At 41.5% G+C, this 17,139-nt stretch overlaps 1 protein-coding gene across 3 annotated transcripts in view; it reads left to right on the forward strand.

The window, feature by feature from the left end:
- FCHO2 (FCH and mu domain containing endocytic adaptor 2) overlaps window positions 1-17,139 on the forward strand; it is a 93,619-nt gene that overhangs the window by 41,926 nt on the left and 34,554 nt on the right. For all 3 annotated transcript variants that reach the window (XM_029052323.2, XM_029052330.2, XM_029052340.2), the window contains exons 8-11: window positions 1,366-1,462; window positions 13,134-13,178; window positions 14,601-14,673; window positions 17,102-17,126. In XM_029052323.2, the coding sequence (XP_028908156.1) occupies window positions 1,366-1,462; window positions 13,134-13,178; window positions 14,601-14,673; window positions 17,102-17,126 (240 nt within the window). The remainder of the gene's footprint in view (window positions 1-1,365; window positions 1,463-13,133; window positions 13,179-14,600; window positions 14,674-17,101; window positions 17,127-17,139) is intronic.

A 17,139-nucleotide genomic window follows, 5' to 3' on the forward strand; every position in this document is an offset into this window, starting at 1 on the left:
AGAATGAGAGGACCATGTGAACATAGGAGAGAGAAAGGATACCTTGTTTCTATTATTTATTAAACACTTACTATGTGTTAGGCATTCTGCCGAGCCCTGGGATAGACACAAGCTAATCCAGTTGGACAAGTCCTTGTCCCACATGAGGCTCACAGTCTTAGAGATGAGGTAACTGAGGCGGCACAGAGAAGTGAATTGACTTGTCCAAGGTCTCACAGAAAAGTGGCAGATCTGGGATTAGAACCCAGGTCCTTCTGACTCCCAGGTCCGTGGTCTCTCGTTAGTTATTAATCCAGAGAGGAATCCAGTGAGGTACCCTGGACACTTCTGGGCCAGAAAGGACCAGTGTCCGGGCTGGGGTCAGGGATGGTCTCTTCCCCACTCTCTCAACCTCTTTCCTCCTGACTCTCTTCCTCTCTTTTCCCCATTTTGCCCCCGCCTTCTTTGTGTTCACTTTCCTCTTTGTTTACCCTGTCTCTCCCTCCCTCTCTCTCTCTTCCCCTCTCTGTCTCCTCCTCTCCAAATCACTCTTGACAAGATTCCGATCAAGATTTAAAGAAGCCAGAATTATTGTTCCCTGAAGTTCTGCTTCTCATCAATCAGAAAGGTTGTATCAATTAGAAGGGTTTGTCCAATAGTTTATGCCCTTAAATTTCCTATCAAATTGTGCTGCACTTGTCAGAAAGTTAACTCCCAGGAAGGGTCTTTCTATCAGAGTTCTCTAACCCAGCATAAGATTATTTTGTACTTGATTTTCATCATAGACCAGTGTATTCATAATCTTGTAACTGCAGTCTTTATACACTGACGGTAAACCCATAAATCAGTATAATGGCACTCATATTTTTGCTAATAATGTAGTATAGTACAAGGAGTGTGCTTGGAGTAAATTCTCCGAGAGGTTTGCAGTAGAACAAGTCCGCATGTTTAACCAACTGTACAAGGTACTCTTGTCTCTTTCCTTTATCAGAGAAAATAATGCCCTGGTTGTCATCCTGACTCCAGTAGATTTGGGTGGGCCATTTCCCCCTCCCCATCTCCTTTCAAGAAAGGGGACCACAAAGGCTACTGACATCTCCAGGGCCTTAGTCGGTGCTCCATCTCCCAGAGCAGAGACATGGGCCAGAATACTGTGTCTTTGCCATCAGTATTAACAGTCTGTTTGTCCCCCTCGAGAGCCGAGATGTCAGAGCTTGCAAGTGAGGTGTGTTTCAGAGGAAAGCTGCTGAGCCAGAGGAAATTCCAGGTCTAAATGCTAGGTTCTGCTCTCTGTATAATGTTTTCTTTTGGCGTGCCAGGAGAAATTTTGTAGGGAAATAAAGAACTAAGGCTGATTTTACCTTTGTTATGTTTTTCTTCACCTAGGTCCATGAAGAATTTATAAATAATATGGCAAACACCACAGTTGAAAGTTTAATACAAAAATTTGCTGAGTCAAAAGGCACTGGAAAGGAGAGACCTGGTAAGATTAAAATGATGCAAGAGAGGAAAAAAAAAAGAAACAAATTTCAAAATTTTCAGCCCCATTCTTGATATTTTTGAATTGGTTGTCTTGCAATATTGGGTTTTGAGTGCTGTGACTAAAAATCAGATGTACCCCACCCAAGATACTCTTCTGGTATTTATGAAATACCTTTTCTGAAAAATCAGCTTAACCTTTCCCCTAGTTCCCTGTTTAGATGTTGATCAGTCAGTCAGTATTACTTATTGAGCACCTACTAAGTGTTACACTCTTCTAAGCTTTTGAGAAAGCAAAACAGAAACAAACAACAATCCTTACCCACACAGAATTTATGGTCTAATGGGGGAAGACAGACATATAGAAGTCTTTAGAAATAATGGGAGCTGGAGGAAGAACAAGGATAAAATAGATTGGTAGATTAGCCAATTTAGAATATCAGAATAAAGCAGAATAAATGATTATAAAATTGATTAGACATAGATGTGTAAGTGCTGGGGGTGAATATAAGGACATGAGTGCTAAGGGTGGCTATTGGTTTAATTAGACTAGCTATGTTAGGAATTAACTGGGGAAGGCTTCCCATGTGTGACTGTTTAGTTAAGATTCAGAGTTGCTTAGATGAGTTTTAAACCAATGCCGAGTTACTCTGACATTTTATTTAGTTGAAAGTGCAGAAGACTGTTGTCAAATTAAAGGTCGAGGGAACGGGTATGTGAGACAAATCTACACTTAAGTATTGAATTAACTCATTCAATTGTATTTCTTGAGCACTTACTATGTGCAGAGCACTGTACTAAGCGCTTGGGAGAGCACACTACAACAGAATTGGCAAACACGTTCCCTTCCCATGATGAGCTTACTTACAGTCTAGAGAGGGAAACAGACTCTAATCTTGCCATTTCATGTGGCTCGCCTAAGTTTAGAGAAGCATTCTTTGTCCTACAGAAAGTTACCTTGTAACCCATAGATTATGTTCCTGATGAATCTATGTTTAAAAATGTTTAAAAACCCCATGTTTAAAAATCTCAAATCATAGTGTATATGCCTTAATTATCACCCTGCCTAAGTGCACAACTGTTCCTTCTTATGTCGCATTATCAGGAAAAGTTTCCCAAATTCCATAATGATAATAATAATAGTGGTATTTTGGTAAGTACTTACTGTGTGCAAAGCACTGATAAGCACTAGGGTAGATACAAGGTAATCTGCTTGGATACAGTGCCTGTTCCACCTGGGGTCACGGTCTCAATGGGAGGGAGAATAGGGTTTTGAATCCCCATTTTACAAATGAAGAAACTTCAGCAGAGAAAAGTGAAATCACTGCCCAAATGGCAGAACTGGGGTTAGAACCCAGGGTCTCTGACTCCCGGCCGGTGCTTTTTCCACCAGAGCACGCTGCTTCACCATAACAGTATTCAATGCAAAACGTCAAGTGAAAAGACATTTTATGGAAATCTGGGCATTTTGTATGCACTGAGTGTAAACTAGTTTTTGAATATTTGTCATTAATTTTTCTCCCAACTCATGACCTTCCTCTTCTGTTCACCAATGAGAGAGGTTAGCAAATGGACACTCTGTCCACTCCCCTAGACTTCCTTCAGCCCCACAGCACTTATTTACACATCCATAATTAATTGTAATGTCTACCATCTCTAGACTGTAAACTCCTAGTGGGCAGGGAATGTGTGTACAACTCAGTCGTATTATGTTCTCTTAAGCACTTAGTATAGTGCTTTGCACACAGTAAGTGCTCAATAAATACCATTGACTGATTGACTCTGGGTCAGTCATTCAGCCAGAAGAATGGCATCAGCTCTCACCTTTAAACTGGGGGAAGACTTCCGGGGCCTTTGAAACCATTCCAGAAGTTTGGTTTAAGACAGATTTCTTAAAACTGCCACAGGGCTGTTGTATTTTCCCAGCTGGATATTTTTACCATCTCTACTCCTTCCAGAACCAAACCTCGCCATGCTCCTCCTCCCCCTCACTCTCCTGCTGCTCATCCCAGCCCAGTGGTCAAAGCCTATGCTTTTAAGCCTTATGTCTTCAGAATTCATCTGTAAACATAAACTCTTCTGAAAATCACAAGACTATACTTCAGTCTGCTGCAGGGATCATTTTTCTGATACAACGCTTTGCACACGTTTCTCCACTCCTCAAAAGCTCTTCCAATTGTTGCCCATTCCTTTCTCTACATCAGCAAAAACTCCTGGCCATTGGCTTAATCTTTTCGCTATGCCTTGTTCTCATGTCTCGCCATCAACCCCTTTACTCACGCAAGAAATCCCAGAAGGCCTTTCCTGATGAATCTCTCACTGCTACACTCAACACTTCCACATCATCTGTTCACTTGAATCCTCACCCCCAAGCTCTTGGGTGCTTTCTTTCCTTTCCTGCCCCCCATGGTACTATTTATGTTCACAACTTTAAACTCGGTTGCTTCCTCCTACCTGTAATTTGTGTCTTTTCTCCTCAGCTAAGCTCCTTGAGGGCAAGGATCATATCCATCGCACTCTCCCAGTCGTTTAGTATAGTGCTCCGTACAGGCTAAGTGCTCAAATATGATTGGTTGATTGGAAGAGTCAAAGCAAAAAGAAGGATATAAGATGTTAGATGAAACAGTGATGGGAGAGAAATCCAAAAGAAGTCATGAGCAAAAGGGGAAGGAAAGGGGGAACAAAACCCCAAAAGTCAAAGCAAGTGGAACCACCATCATGAGGAAAAGTAGCACATTTCTCCTGAGGCTCTGGGTAGGGTCACATAATGAACTATTAGTCTCTCAACTAATTTTTAATCTAAAAGCCTTTGTTCTCAGGATGGGGGCCTGCAGTAGTTGGGACAGTGGTTACTGACTTAGTCGTTGGCACCCTTCTCTTTCAAGACAACTCCCAAAATACTGCCAATACCCTCCCTCACAGCCACAGTCTAAAAATATCAGGTTGGGGAAGGAGGTGCACAGAGCTGAGTGCACCCACCATTTTTGTTCCTGCCATTTGCCCCTCTCATCTCGTGGTCTCCCTCATGTTCTTGAGGCTTTGGGCAGTTACTCATTTCATCCAATAGCTAGTAGCCCTGGCAGTGAAACAGTGTACGACTCCTAAAAAGTGTTCCTGGACCATTAATTAATCCATTTGTGGATGTACAGATTTCAGTCATTGATTATTGGGGTAGGGGGCGGGTGGCACAGCCGTGATTCTGTCCATCTCCATGGGCAATCAGGGACCCTAACTGGGTGGACTCCTATCTCCCTCACTTCCCCGGAGTGCCCAGCAGCTCTGTGAGCTGGGGAGAGGAGAGGGTAATCTGTTACCCTTCCTGTTTTGAGTTTTTGGTCGGACTGAGGTCAGTGGCAGTGGTGTGTTGGCCTCATTCCCTGGCTTAGAATTGAAATTCTAAATCTAGTGTGTGTTTTGTTGTGAAAACATCCCCAAAAAAGCACCTCTTGGTTTAGGAGCAGTGTGACAAATGGCAAATGATTTCTAAATAGAAATGACTTTAATGAAGCATTACAATTGATTTTTGGGAAAAGAGCTAAAAAGGTCCCGTTTCATAAGGAGTTTTATGGGTTTAAAAATAGAAATTTTTTTTTGAAGAATGAATGGCCTATTTTCTTTTTTAGATAACTGTCACCTGTCGAAAAATGCGACAGTTAAAAAACAATTTTTTGTAGAGCATAACTAGCAAGTTCATGCCTCAACATGTGAAAACGTTTCCACAAACAACAGATGCTGCCATGCTGTGAGCCATCTATTTGTGGTGGCTCCTCATGAGCACTTTTCAGCCCTAGCCCCTCGTTTCACATCCATTCCGATAACTCTTCTGGGTCAAAGTTCCAAGTACCCACTTTTTCTCAGGTGAATATTACATCTTGTTCTGCCGTAAGGCTTATTTTCACTTTGTAGGAGGTTAGGGAACGCTTTTGGTCCCAATTTCGGACCATGGCATTTGAAAAAATAGTTTGTACCCATGAGTGTGTTTGCATGAATAAGGGGATTGGGTTCAAGTTCTGCAATATGGGTTTTCCTCAACATTAATGAACACAACCCCTAGTTATGGGAGAGCCAGGTGTATCGAGGAAAGACTGCAGAGCAATTTTATGACTTGGGATGAAAGCCCTTCAGAAAGTTCCTTGTGTGTACTTGTACTTTAGAATATCAATAGAATGTAGATATATTGCTTCCCCCTGAGGACATCTACTGCCTGAGCTCCATGATTGAATTACAAGATTAGCAAATAAAGAAAAGCTAGAGGAAGGTAGGAGAGGATCCAGAAAATGTCTGATTTACCAGAGGTGAGGTTCCTAAGAGCATGAAAGCAAATTTCATAGAGAAAAAATTAAATTAGCCTAACGACAATCCTTTACTGAAAATTAAATGTTCATCCGTGCCAGATTACCATTGACTTTAGCTACAGTCTCAGTGTTTAGATTGAAATCTAATCAGTGATAGGAACATCATTAAACTTTGGAGCCTATGATATTAAAAATAACTGTAGATTCTTCAATAAAAAAACTAGAAAATAAGTTTTGGGTAACAAGTTTTTTGTTCTACCTCCTCCCCATGAAAGTTTTATGGAGAAAATAGAACACTTAGTGATGGCTTTTCCCTTCAGTGGCATAATCAGTATTTGACCGCTTTCAACTCAAGCAATCAATCAATGGTACTTATTGGGCACTTATTATGTGCAGAGAACTCTGCTACAATACAACAGAGTTGATAGAACACATTCCCTTCTCACAATGTATAAAGACAGAGTAACTAAAGAGGAACAAATAATGCAGTCATCTTCATTCAGCTAAAACGTCATCCATTCCCTTAATACAGCATGCTTGAGTGCAGGTATATCAAGAAGGCACTTTTGAGTGTTGGTTCTTTAAAATCTGTGTACAGGGGCTAAGTTAGTGGACACATTCTCTGCCCACAGCGAACTTACAGTTTAGAAAAGGGAGACAGACATTAATATAAATAAATCAATATATGGATATGGACATAAGTGCTGTGGGGCCGAGGGTGGGGTGAATAGAAGATGCAAAAATCCAAGTGCAATCCAAATCCAAGTATCAAACAGTAAATGAAGTATTTGCTCATCAAGTCAGCAGATGGTACCAAATCAGAGAGGGTTGCCAGCTCCTTGAAGGACCGGAATAAATAGAAAGTATCTTAGACAAATTGAAAATATGATCCTCCAGAAATAGGATGAAATTTATTCGGGGCAAGTAAAAGGCAGTAAATAAAAATGTTAGAAAAACAAGCACAGATGGGTAGGGGGAAAACCAACTGGGCTAAATATAGCAGACAAGATTCGGGGGGCCATAGCAGACCTAAGGCCTTGTTGTAATTGAGCAACATAATGCTCATAGTGAAAATCTAATCCCAGCTCTGCCACGTGTCTGCTGCGTGACCTTGGACCTTGGACAACTCACTTAACTTCTCTGTGCCTGAGTTCCTTCATCGGCAAAATGGGGATTAAGATTGTGCGCCCCATGTGGGACCGGGACCATGTCTGACCTGATTACCTTGTATCTACCTCAGCACTTAGAACGGTGTTTGGCACGTAGTAAGCACTTAACAAATATCTCAGTTATTAGAATAAAATAGCAGTGTATTGGGATGAGAAAACACTGTAACCTACAAGAGTGTACAATTTCAGAAGAGGTAGAGGTCAGAGACAGTCCAGAAAGTGAAAAGGATAAATTGGGATTGTTATGAGGGTTGACTACATCAGTCGCTTGCTGATGAGGATTTGTCCAGGTCCCCCTCATCTCTACATCTCATTAATACCTTATGCTTCTAGCCTTGCAGGTCCTTTTCCTACCCTCTACCAAAGCCTGTCAGTAGAGGAAACCTAGGCTACCTAGATTCTCTGATAAATAGACTCTAGGCGTAGATGTATGTAGGTGATACACTTATGGATTAGCAAGGGTTAGAACTTTCAAGTACCTATTCCTCCTCAATTATGTGCAGATCCCTTTATGCTCCCTCCTACCTGTAATTTATTTTAGTGTCTGTCTCCTCCCCATCTAGACTAAGCTCCTCATGAGCAAGGACCATGTCTTCCAACTCTATTGTATTGAACTCTCCCAAATGCTTACTGCAGTGCCCTGCACACAGTAAGCACTCAATAAATACTACTGATTGATTGACTAGGGTATACATGAATTGACAGATTGGGTCCTATGGTATTGCATCAGAGGGAAGTGTCATCTTTTCCTAAAAATCTCCAGAGGCAGTTTCTCTACAAGCTCTTTGGAAGCCCATCATAATGTTTTATCACCCTGAGAGTCTAGACCTTTTTTCTTCTGCTCAGTTTGAAATTGCCGTTGGTCTAATTTAAGTCCATTTCCTTTTGTTCCACCCTAAGTGGGCACAATGAGCAGTGGGTCAGCATCCTCCTCATAAAAATCCTTCTTGAAGACTGTCCTCCCCTCTTCTATTCCCTTGAAGAAAATTAAACTCATTTCCTTTAGCCTTTCCCCTTAGCTGATTTCTCCCTCTAATAACTTGAGGCATCATATCTGATCTGATTGAAGAAATGCGAAGTTTAGTAATATTAGTGGTCGGTACATCATCTATCAGAAAGTCATCACATTCCTCATGTGGAGGAGAAGTTGTCACCTCTGTCTGACTGATGAGGAATGTTATGACCTTTGAAGGGAAGGAAGTTGTGGAGTACTGATGAATCTGTTTGGAATGAGCCAGGTGCTGTCTTGTAATTGGCTCAAATGACACTGTTGATGCTCATGATCTATTTACTAAGTACCAAACAGGTGTGTTCAATGGGAAATAATGAAGTGGATCCTTAGTCAGCCTTCTGACTCTCAGGTCCGTGCTCTATCCACTAGGCCCCACTGCTCCTCATCTCTAAATAGATGAGAGTTAAAAAGTCAGAAGGTCATGGCTTCTAATCCCGGCTCCACAACTTGTCTGCTATGTGACCTTGGGCAACTTCTTTGGGCCTCAGTTCCCTCGTCTGTAAAATGGGGATTAAGACTGTGAGCCCTACCTAGGACAGGGACTGTCCACACCAAGTATCTTATATCTACCCCAGTGCTCAGAACAGTGCCTGGCACATAGTAAGCGCTTAACAAGTGCCATAATTGTTATTATTATGTATGAGACCCTTTCTATGGATAATCAAATCTGTCTAGCTGCCATATCTGCCATTCTCTAATTCCCTCATCCTTAATTCCTGCCCTACAGGACTCTTTCTTTTGATTTCATATGAGTCATCCAGGCAGCTCTTTTCTACCTTTATCTGAATAGAAGGAGCAGTAATAATACAGTGATGATGATGATAGTATTTATTAAGTGCTTACTATGTGCCAAGCACTGTGCCAGGTGCTGGGATAAACGCAAGATAATCAGATCCAACACAAGGTTCCAAGCCATGTGACAAGCATCAAAGCCAGAGGGGAAAGAATCTGGGTGGGGGTTAGGGGAGGTGTGGTCCAGCAATGAAACTCCTATTATACTTTGACAGAGTTGCAGGCCCGTGCTGTCCATTGCTCTACTATGGAACTAAGATGCCATGGAACAGATGTTTTTCCCTGTCAGTTCATTGGACTAGATGCTTTTTTCTTGGAAGAACTAATCAACAATGTCATTTATAAGGTTCTCTGTTTTTAAAATGGCCACATTTGTTGGTCGGTGCAGGGGGATTGAATTTGCTCTCTGCCTTTCAACTGGTAGACTTGGCTGCTATTTCTGAAAATAATCATGAAACAGCATGTGCTGTTAGAAAGAAAGATTGCTTGTTTGTTTGTGTAGGTACTAAATTTGACCTATGTGATCCAGCTTAACATCTAAGCACTAGGAGCAGTCATTTGTTTTGACAGCAGAATTAATTGAGGCTATAACAGCCGAAATTCCACTTGTATCAAGCCGTTCATTAGGAATTGCTCTCTAGCTTTTAGGGCTGTCAGAAAAATAACCTGTTCTGCTATGATTAAATAGAGTGATGGTCGGTCCACTGCGTTTCAGAAAGAGGTTGAATAAACTTTGTACTGCGGAAACAATTCAGAAGCGACTCGCTGCAAGTGGGGGTTAGAATGTGCATTGATATCCAGCTGAGCTGTCAACTGGCACTGAGCCAGGCACGCAAAGCCCTGCCGTTTGAAGTAGAGTGGGAAGCATATGTAATTTTTAAAAATTGTCTCTCTTCATGCATGATTTTGTGTCCCAAAAAATGTGTTTTATGTTTTCAGCAAACAAGAAGACTGTCTAAAATCATTCATAACATAATAATAGTGTGTTTTTGTGTATGTACATCACTTTTATAGCTGCTTCCTGTATTTCATTATATCTTCCCTTGCCTTGCCACTAATTTTTAATTTTTTTTCATTTTTAAAAGATATTGCTGTGTATTTAATATAATGTATTTTCTTATTTTTGAATGCTAAGTGTAAGTTCATTTTGCTTCTTTACTTGGATGTGTTTTCACGTTCAGAACTCATCTGGGTGAAAATAGTAGCCTTTGCATTATTATAATTTTAAATAGCTAAATCTTAGCCTTTTAAAAATCACTGATCTTTCTTTCCCTTGCGTCTCATTTTCTTTCCTGATCATGACCTTTATTAAAGCTGTGCATTTATTTGGGGGGCATGAGATCTTTTTTGCCCTTTAAGCCTAAGATTAATGCTTTAGGACAACTTGGGACCAGAGTAGTGTTACACTTAAAACCCCCCTTTTCCATTTGGGAGAGTTGGGCCATAGCAATACAGAAGCTAACTTTTAATGCTATTGCTAATTCTGACCCCATAAGTTGATGGTGGAAAATGCATGTGATTTTGGCAGATTTGTCCACAAGTCCTTGAGCACTGATACAAAGACTAATCAGTTGATTGTATTGTATGCTTACTGTGTGCAGAGCACTTGGGAGAATGTTCCCTGCCAGCTTACAGTTTACCAGTTTCATCTCTCTGAGAGGAAATCCCCCAAAGCAGAATCTTCTCTTACTTTATTTAAAATGGTAATATTTTGGTTTTATAAATTTGCACATTATCACTCACCTGACATGCCTGAACGTTGCAAGTTGATCAATTGTTTTGAGCATTTACGGTGGGCAGAGCACTCTACTAAGCACTTGGGAGAATACAATATAATAGAGTTGATATTTTCGTTGCCCACAACAAGCTTACCATCTAGATGAACAAATGATTGGGAGGAATAATGCTTTGGGGCTCAGAGGGTGATTCCTGAATCATTTCAAAATTCTCAGGGGCATTCTAGATCTGGATACTGGTTGGTTTCCAGAGAACTTCACATAGCACTCACGTCTGACAAAAATGTCAGTTTTCACTGTGTGTTTTAGCTAAAGCGTATTCTGGGAATTAAGAAATGTTCTTTTGACATTATGAGCGGGTTTGGGACACCTGTGGCAGTAGCAATGGAAGAAATGATTGAGTTCATATACGTGGTTTCAGAAATTCCTGGGCCTTTACAATCTGAGTGTTCTGTAACACAAGATTTTGCAAGAATACAACCCTCACATTATAGAAGAAGTGGGTGTAACCCGTGGGAGAACTGTTTCCTTCCAACCTCTTTTCCGACAACCATGAGTCCCCAAATAATTCATGGAAGCTGTTGAGTCCTTCGTATTGATTCTGACCAATCCATTGTATTTATTAAGCTCTTTTTGTGTGCAAAGCACTGTACTAGGTGCTTGGAAGAGTGTAATAGAGTTAGTAGACATCATTGTACCCTCAAGTAGCTTACAGTCGATTGGGGGAAATTGACACTAAAATAAGTTATTGGTAGGAGGAAGCAACTGAGTATAAAAAAGGGAGTTTGATTCATTCCTGGCACCACATGCATATGTGACATGGAAGTTCTGAAATGGCAGCAAGCGAGAAATAAGTTAGAGAGAAGAGAGATCAATTTGTAAGGCCCCCTGGAGGAGGAGTTGTGATTTCAGATGGGTTTTGACGATGGTCGTCTGTGGTTCTGGGCTTGAGAGATGAGAAGGTTGGTGGTATTCGGTCTTGGACACATTGGGCTTGAGGTGTGAGAGAGATGCAAAACTGCTTAGAAAAATGTGAGATTGCAGAGAAGGAGAGGTCGGGGCTAGTGAGGGGGATTTTGGAGGCATCTATATGGAGGTTGTAGTTGAAGCCGTGAGGGGGAATGAGCTCCCCAGGATCGTGAGTGTAGATTAAGAACTGAAGGGGACCCAAGAACTGAACCCTGAGGGACACTCCCAGTTTGGGAGTTGGGGGCCAGAAGGAGAACTGGTGAAAAAGACTAAGAAGGAACAGCCAGAGACACAAATGGAAAAGCAGAAGAGGTTCTAACTGGAGTTGTAAACGTTTCATCCAGTTGTATACTCACCTAATGGTTAGGTGTGTGTTCTAGACACTTATTCTAAGTTTATAGTTCTCGTTTTAGCAGGTGACTTGTAATTACAGTATTTGTATGTATAGTTAGTTGACAGAATAGAGGTGAAGGAATCCTGGCTGAACCTTGCTCCATCATTATTGGAGTAAAGTATGTCCAATCCTATTCATCATCAGTGGTGTTTATTGAGTGCTTAATGTATACAGAACACTGAACTAAATGCTTAGGAGAGTACAGCTCAACAGAGTTGAAGGACACATTCCCTTGCCCAAAATGAGAGCTTACAGTCTAGAGGAATTCCAATTCCAACTAATTTTTTCAACTAGCCTTATGCCACCATGCTTGAGAATACAATAAAGAACCTTGTAGTAGGAATCAGAATAGGCTTTCAGTCGACTGGGGAATTCTTCCCTCTCAGCAGTCAAGGATCATCATCAAAAGTCTGGGAAACAGGCATCCAGGAAGTGCTGTGCACTGACAGCTGTGCTCCAAAGGCACGTGTTCAAGAAGGAATGCAAATGAAACGACTGAATCATCTCATTGAATTAGCACAGTGCTCTAGGCTGACAGCGTCTGAAGAAAATAGTGATAATTGTAGTTTTGTTAAGCTCTTTTTGTTAATGTATCACTTAGCCCTGTGCCAAGTGGCAGAGCAGATATGAGATAATCAGATCTGACACAACCCCAGTCCCACATGAGGCTCATTCTGAGAGGGGAAACCGATATGTAATCCCCATTTTAGAGGGAGAAAACTGAGGCCCCAGAGAAGTTAAGCGACTTGCCCAATTTCTCACCACAAGCATTTGGAGCTGGAGGAGCCAGAATCAGAACCAATGTCTGCTGACAGAAAACCAAGCCAGGACAAGAATACCATCGGTGAGGTTCTGGGGTGCAGTAAGCTCGCCCACATTGAGTCAGTGCAGCTTTGCGGAGCAGGACGTGTGAGAAGAATGGTGATTGCATGATCCCCTGGCAGCTGCTAAATAGAACACATAAGCTCCCTTGAGGGCAGGGAGTGGGTCACTTAAGCCTGTTGTACTTTCCCAAGCACTTTGGTCAGGGCATGTAGCATTCAGCTCAAATGCCATTATTGCAATTGTTAATAAAGATGGAATAAACAGTTTAAAGACATTGTGAAGCAGTCTCAAGCACCGGAATATAACAGATACCTGTTAGAAAACCCTGCCGCCCTCCCCCCACCACCACCACCACCACACACACACACAGAGGCCAACCAGCTTGGTAGTCAGCAATCAGCAGAGGGATTATTCCTCTCCTTGAGTAGAGGCATCACAGAGATCCACTCAAGGAGAGCTTCATGTATCTTTCTTTTTTTGCAGGTCTTATTGAATTTGAAGAATGCAACACTGCCAGCGCAGTTGAAGGTGAGTTCTAGTTCTAGTTGGATGTGCAAATGGGCATTTCCGATGGTTCAGGAAATTTCCTGTCCCTAAAGCTAAGGCCCAACTTTAGAATCGTACCAACCAGCACAGGAGCAACAGGTAATTCACCTCTCCACAAGATGCTAGGTCCTGTTAGAAGACCATCCAAAATCAAAGGCAAGTGGTAAAGAGTGCTTTTATGTATTTTATTTACTAGCATTTATTACCCAGTTACAGTCCACAAAGAGCACCATTATAAGCATGGGGATAATTGCAGGAAAGTCCATTATGACCCAATCCGGGGCCCACGAACGCCTCTTGGGTTTGCCAGTGGTGAGTGCCACGCAGAAATCAGTGCCTTCTTTTTCTGGCTGCCTGAAACAGTGGCGGAGCGGCCAGACCAACCCCATTTCTATGGAGACTTTACTGTTCTCCCCTCATTTCCTGCTTCCCTATTCATAGTGTTTGTGAACAATCACCCACAGGTAGGTTGAAAAGAAGCCTCTTGGGTAGCCTGTGTCCCCTATGGCTAATTTTGTCAACACGTCCTGCCAGTGGTCTGATGCCTCTTTTTGGTGGGTATAGGGGCATAAGGCAGATAGGCAAGATGATTACATTTCTTCTTGCCCACGGGTGATACCTGTTGTAATCATTATAATAAGTTCCCTTCATTCACAGATTACTTGCCTAAAAGCTAGTTTATAGTTAGAGAAGTCCTGGATCCTGGCAGATTTTAGGGGATATTTGGTGAGTTTAGCTCATGTGTACTTGATTATAAGGTGAGAGAAGAAGTGGGTCCCGCACCCTATTGTAACCTTAAAATGAGAAATTAGAAAGAGTACAGAAAACTCTTTCCTGCATCATAAAAAGTGGAAATATTAAATAGAATTGAGTTGATGGGAAGCAGCATGGCCTAAAGGGAGCCAGAGGACCTGGTTTTAATCCTGGCTCCGCCACTTGCCTGCTGTGTCACTTTGGGCAAGTCACCTAACTGCTCTCTGCCTCACTTTCCTCAACTCCAAAATGGGGATACAATACGTACCTATCCCAGTGACAGTGCTTGACACATAGTAAGCGCTTAACAAATACCATAAAAAAAATTGAGTGGCAGAGTATTCGTTTTAGAAAAACTAATTGCATGTGTTGAGCACTTACTGTCTGCTGAACACTTCTAAGTGCTTGGGTCAGTACAATAGAAGTTAAAATCCATGTTCATACAAATGACATTTATGTGCCTTATATCGTCTGTGGCTTTGGCAATTGGTATAAACTTTATTTTCCTTTCCTCCAAAATGTAACAGCTAGGAGGTGACAGCATAATTTTTCTGCTATGATGCAAAATATGGTCATAAATTTAACACATTTGTAGCAATCAGCAATGTATATCTGTCTTCATTTAATAATGACAAATATTTTTTTCCCTAGGAATAAAACCAAGGAAAAGAAAAACCTTTGGTTTGCCAGGCATAATTAAGAAGGACAAAGATGCAGAATCTGTGTAAGTGATTTAAAAATGTACCCCAACTTTTTCTTGCCTTTAATTTGAGGAATTTATCAACCTGAAATATTCAGGTACGGCTGAAGTTTATTACACAGATTCTCAGTTAAAAGACTGACTTTAGACAGGAGGGATTTTGTTTGAAGTATAAAATTACATTTTGCAGTCATTTTTCAAGTGTTCTTGAAAGTATTGGCCAAAACTTTTCTCCTATTTCTCTGAAGGAGATTGTCTTCCCTCCATATATGCAAGGCAGAGCTCTAAGCCTCCACTCACTCTCCCAGGGAAGCCTGGGGCCCATATGAAGAGCCTTTGGGTGCCAGGTCTGTTCCAGCCTTCTTCTGGAATTGATGTTTGCACTTTTCCTGAAGGTTCACAGAGGGGTTCTCCTCAAATTGAATCCTGGGGTGGGGATTCTTTGAGCCACTTGATCCTGGGTCGGCCTGGGTGTGGCAGAGGGTGCCCTATGGGCAGTGGAGCCCAGGGAATTGCTGGATACTGCAGGGCCATAGCTGACCTATTGCTGCTCTTGCCACCCTGGGGCACAGATGAGGTAGTTTTTTTTCCCCTCTCTCTGGAGACGACTTCACATGGTAAATGGGTGAAGGGGTGGTCCTGGAGGCGGTGTCTGTGGGACCAGGGCCTGGGGGCGGACAGCAACCCTAGAACCAGGATCAAGGTCAGACGGTCCCTTGGATGGGAGAATCCACTAACTCTAAACAAGCTTCCTACGCCTTCATAAAGACCCTGCATACGCTTGCAGTCCAACAACAAATGACGTTGTGTAGAGTGGGAAGGGGTGGCAGATTTCTCGCAGCTGCAGGGCAACAGATGTCTGAAGCCGGCCTTAGCTGCGTCTCCAAAGAGAGTTGGGTTCAGGATCTGTGACCAGACAGGCAGGTAGAAGCGAACTTGTTAAAAGCCACAGAGGAAGTGATCTTTTAGAATGGTACTAGTTCTTGGAATTTGGGTCTCCTTGTCCCGTACCCTCTTAGGGGAGTAAAGCAAGTGCTTGTGTTATCTTATTTGCAATTATGTTCTCTATGCTCTCCGTTCCTTTTCCCCTTTCCCTTTATATATCTCATCCTTCAAGATCACATCAAACTCAACCACCTTTCGGCTATCAGAAGTAGCTAGATATTACTTCCCCTCAAGGTAATCTCTGCCGCTTCTGGGCCACTAGGGAGCGATACATTGATTTCTTTTCCTTTCCTTTTTTCCCGGCCCATTCTTTTCCCTTCACTGAATTCATCGATTTGCCGATTAACCATTTTATTTACTATTCCATTAGTAGAGCTTGGTGCCTTTTGCAATTGCTTTAACACAGAAACAGGTACTTGACAGATGAAAAACAAGTTACCCAAATTCTTTCTTTTAGAAGAGTGGTTGTTTTCAGATCATAGTTATTTTATCTGCCTCTGGATGAAACCTGATATTTAATTATTCGGTCTTTCTTTTTTTTAACCAATCCACCAAATTAGTGCCATAGGTCACTTTTGCCAACCAAGTTATAGTTTGGGGAACCAGTGTCACTTAGGAATTTTTACCAATTCTATTATTCATTCATTCAGTCGGTGGTGTTTATTGAGTGCTTACCGTGTCCAGAGCATTGTACGAAGCTCTGGGGAGAGTGCAGTACAACAATAAATAGACACATTCCCTGCCCACCCTGAGTCTTGTACTCTTCCAAGTGTCCAGTACATCCCTCTGCCTAAAGTAACGCTCAATAAATGCCACTGATTGAAAAATAGCTTTTTAATATGGCTTGTTCCTGAATGGCACAGTTTCATCTGGCTGCTTCTAATCCCTAAGCATCTATTTAAACAGCTGAGGGTAATTCTTAATCCAGGACATAGTACAACTTTGTGGTTTGTGAATGTCCACTTGGTAGATTGCTAGTGACATTTCAAAGTCAGGATTGAAAAGTACCTTTGAGAAACATTAGTCCAAGATCGAAGAATACCATAGTTTAAGAATATCAGCATTTTCTTTTTGGCAAGTCAATTAGAACGGCTAATACATAGCTATATGTCATCAGCACTGACAGCTGGAAAATTTGTCCATTTTAAAACTGATTAATTTTAAAAAATACAAAGGCCATTAGAATCCAGAGAACAAAAAAATTCAGGTTGTTTTTTTTAAAATTTAGGTGAACACTTGCTTAAATTTTTGCTTTTGTAAAAAGTTGGAGTTAACCAGATTGTTGTCTGACTTTTTAATGTAACATTTAATTTAGACGTTTGTTTTCCAGAACATAACCGCAAAAGTTGATTTCTTTAAAACTACAGTGGTAACCATTAAATAAGTAATAGCATTCAGTTTAAGTGATATAAAGTTCAGCTGAAGATGAGTTGGTGTCACCACTGAAACCATATTGCTCTGAAATGTTTCATTTTATTAAAACACTATTTTTTTCTTTTTTCAATAGGGAATGTCCAGATGCAGATTCAGTTGTAAGTAGATTTA

This window comes from Ornithorhynchus anatinus, chromosome 1 (assembly GCF_004115215.2).
Source record: "Ornithorhynchus anatinus isolate Pmale09 chromosome 1, mOrnAna1.pri.v4, whole genome shotgun sequence".
NCBI lineage: Eukaryota > Metazoa > Chordata > Mammalia > Monotremata > Ornithorhynchidae > Ornithorhynchus > Ornithorhynchus anatinus.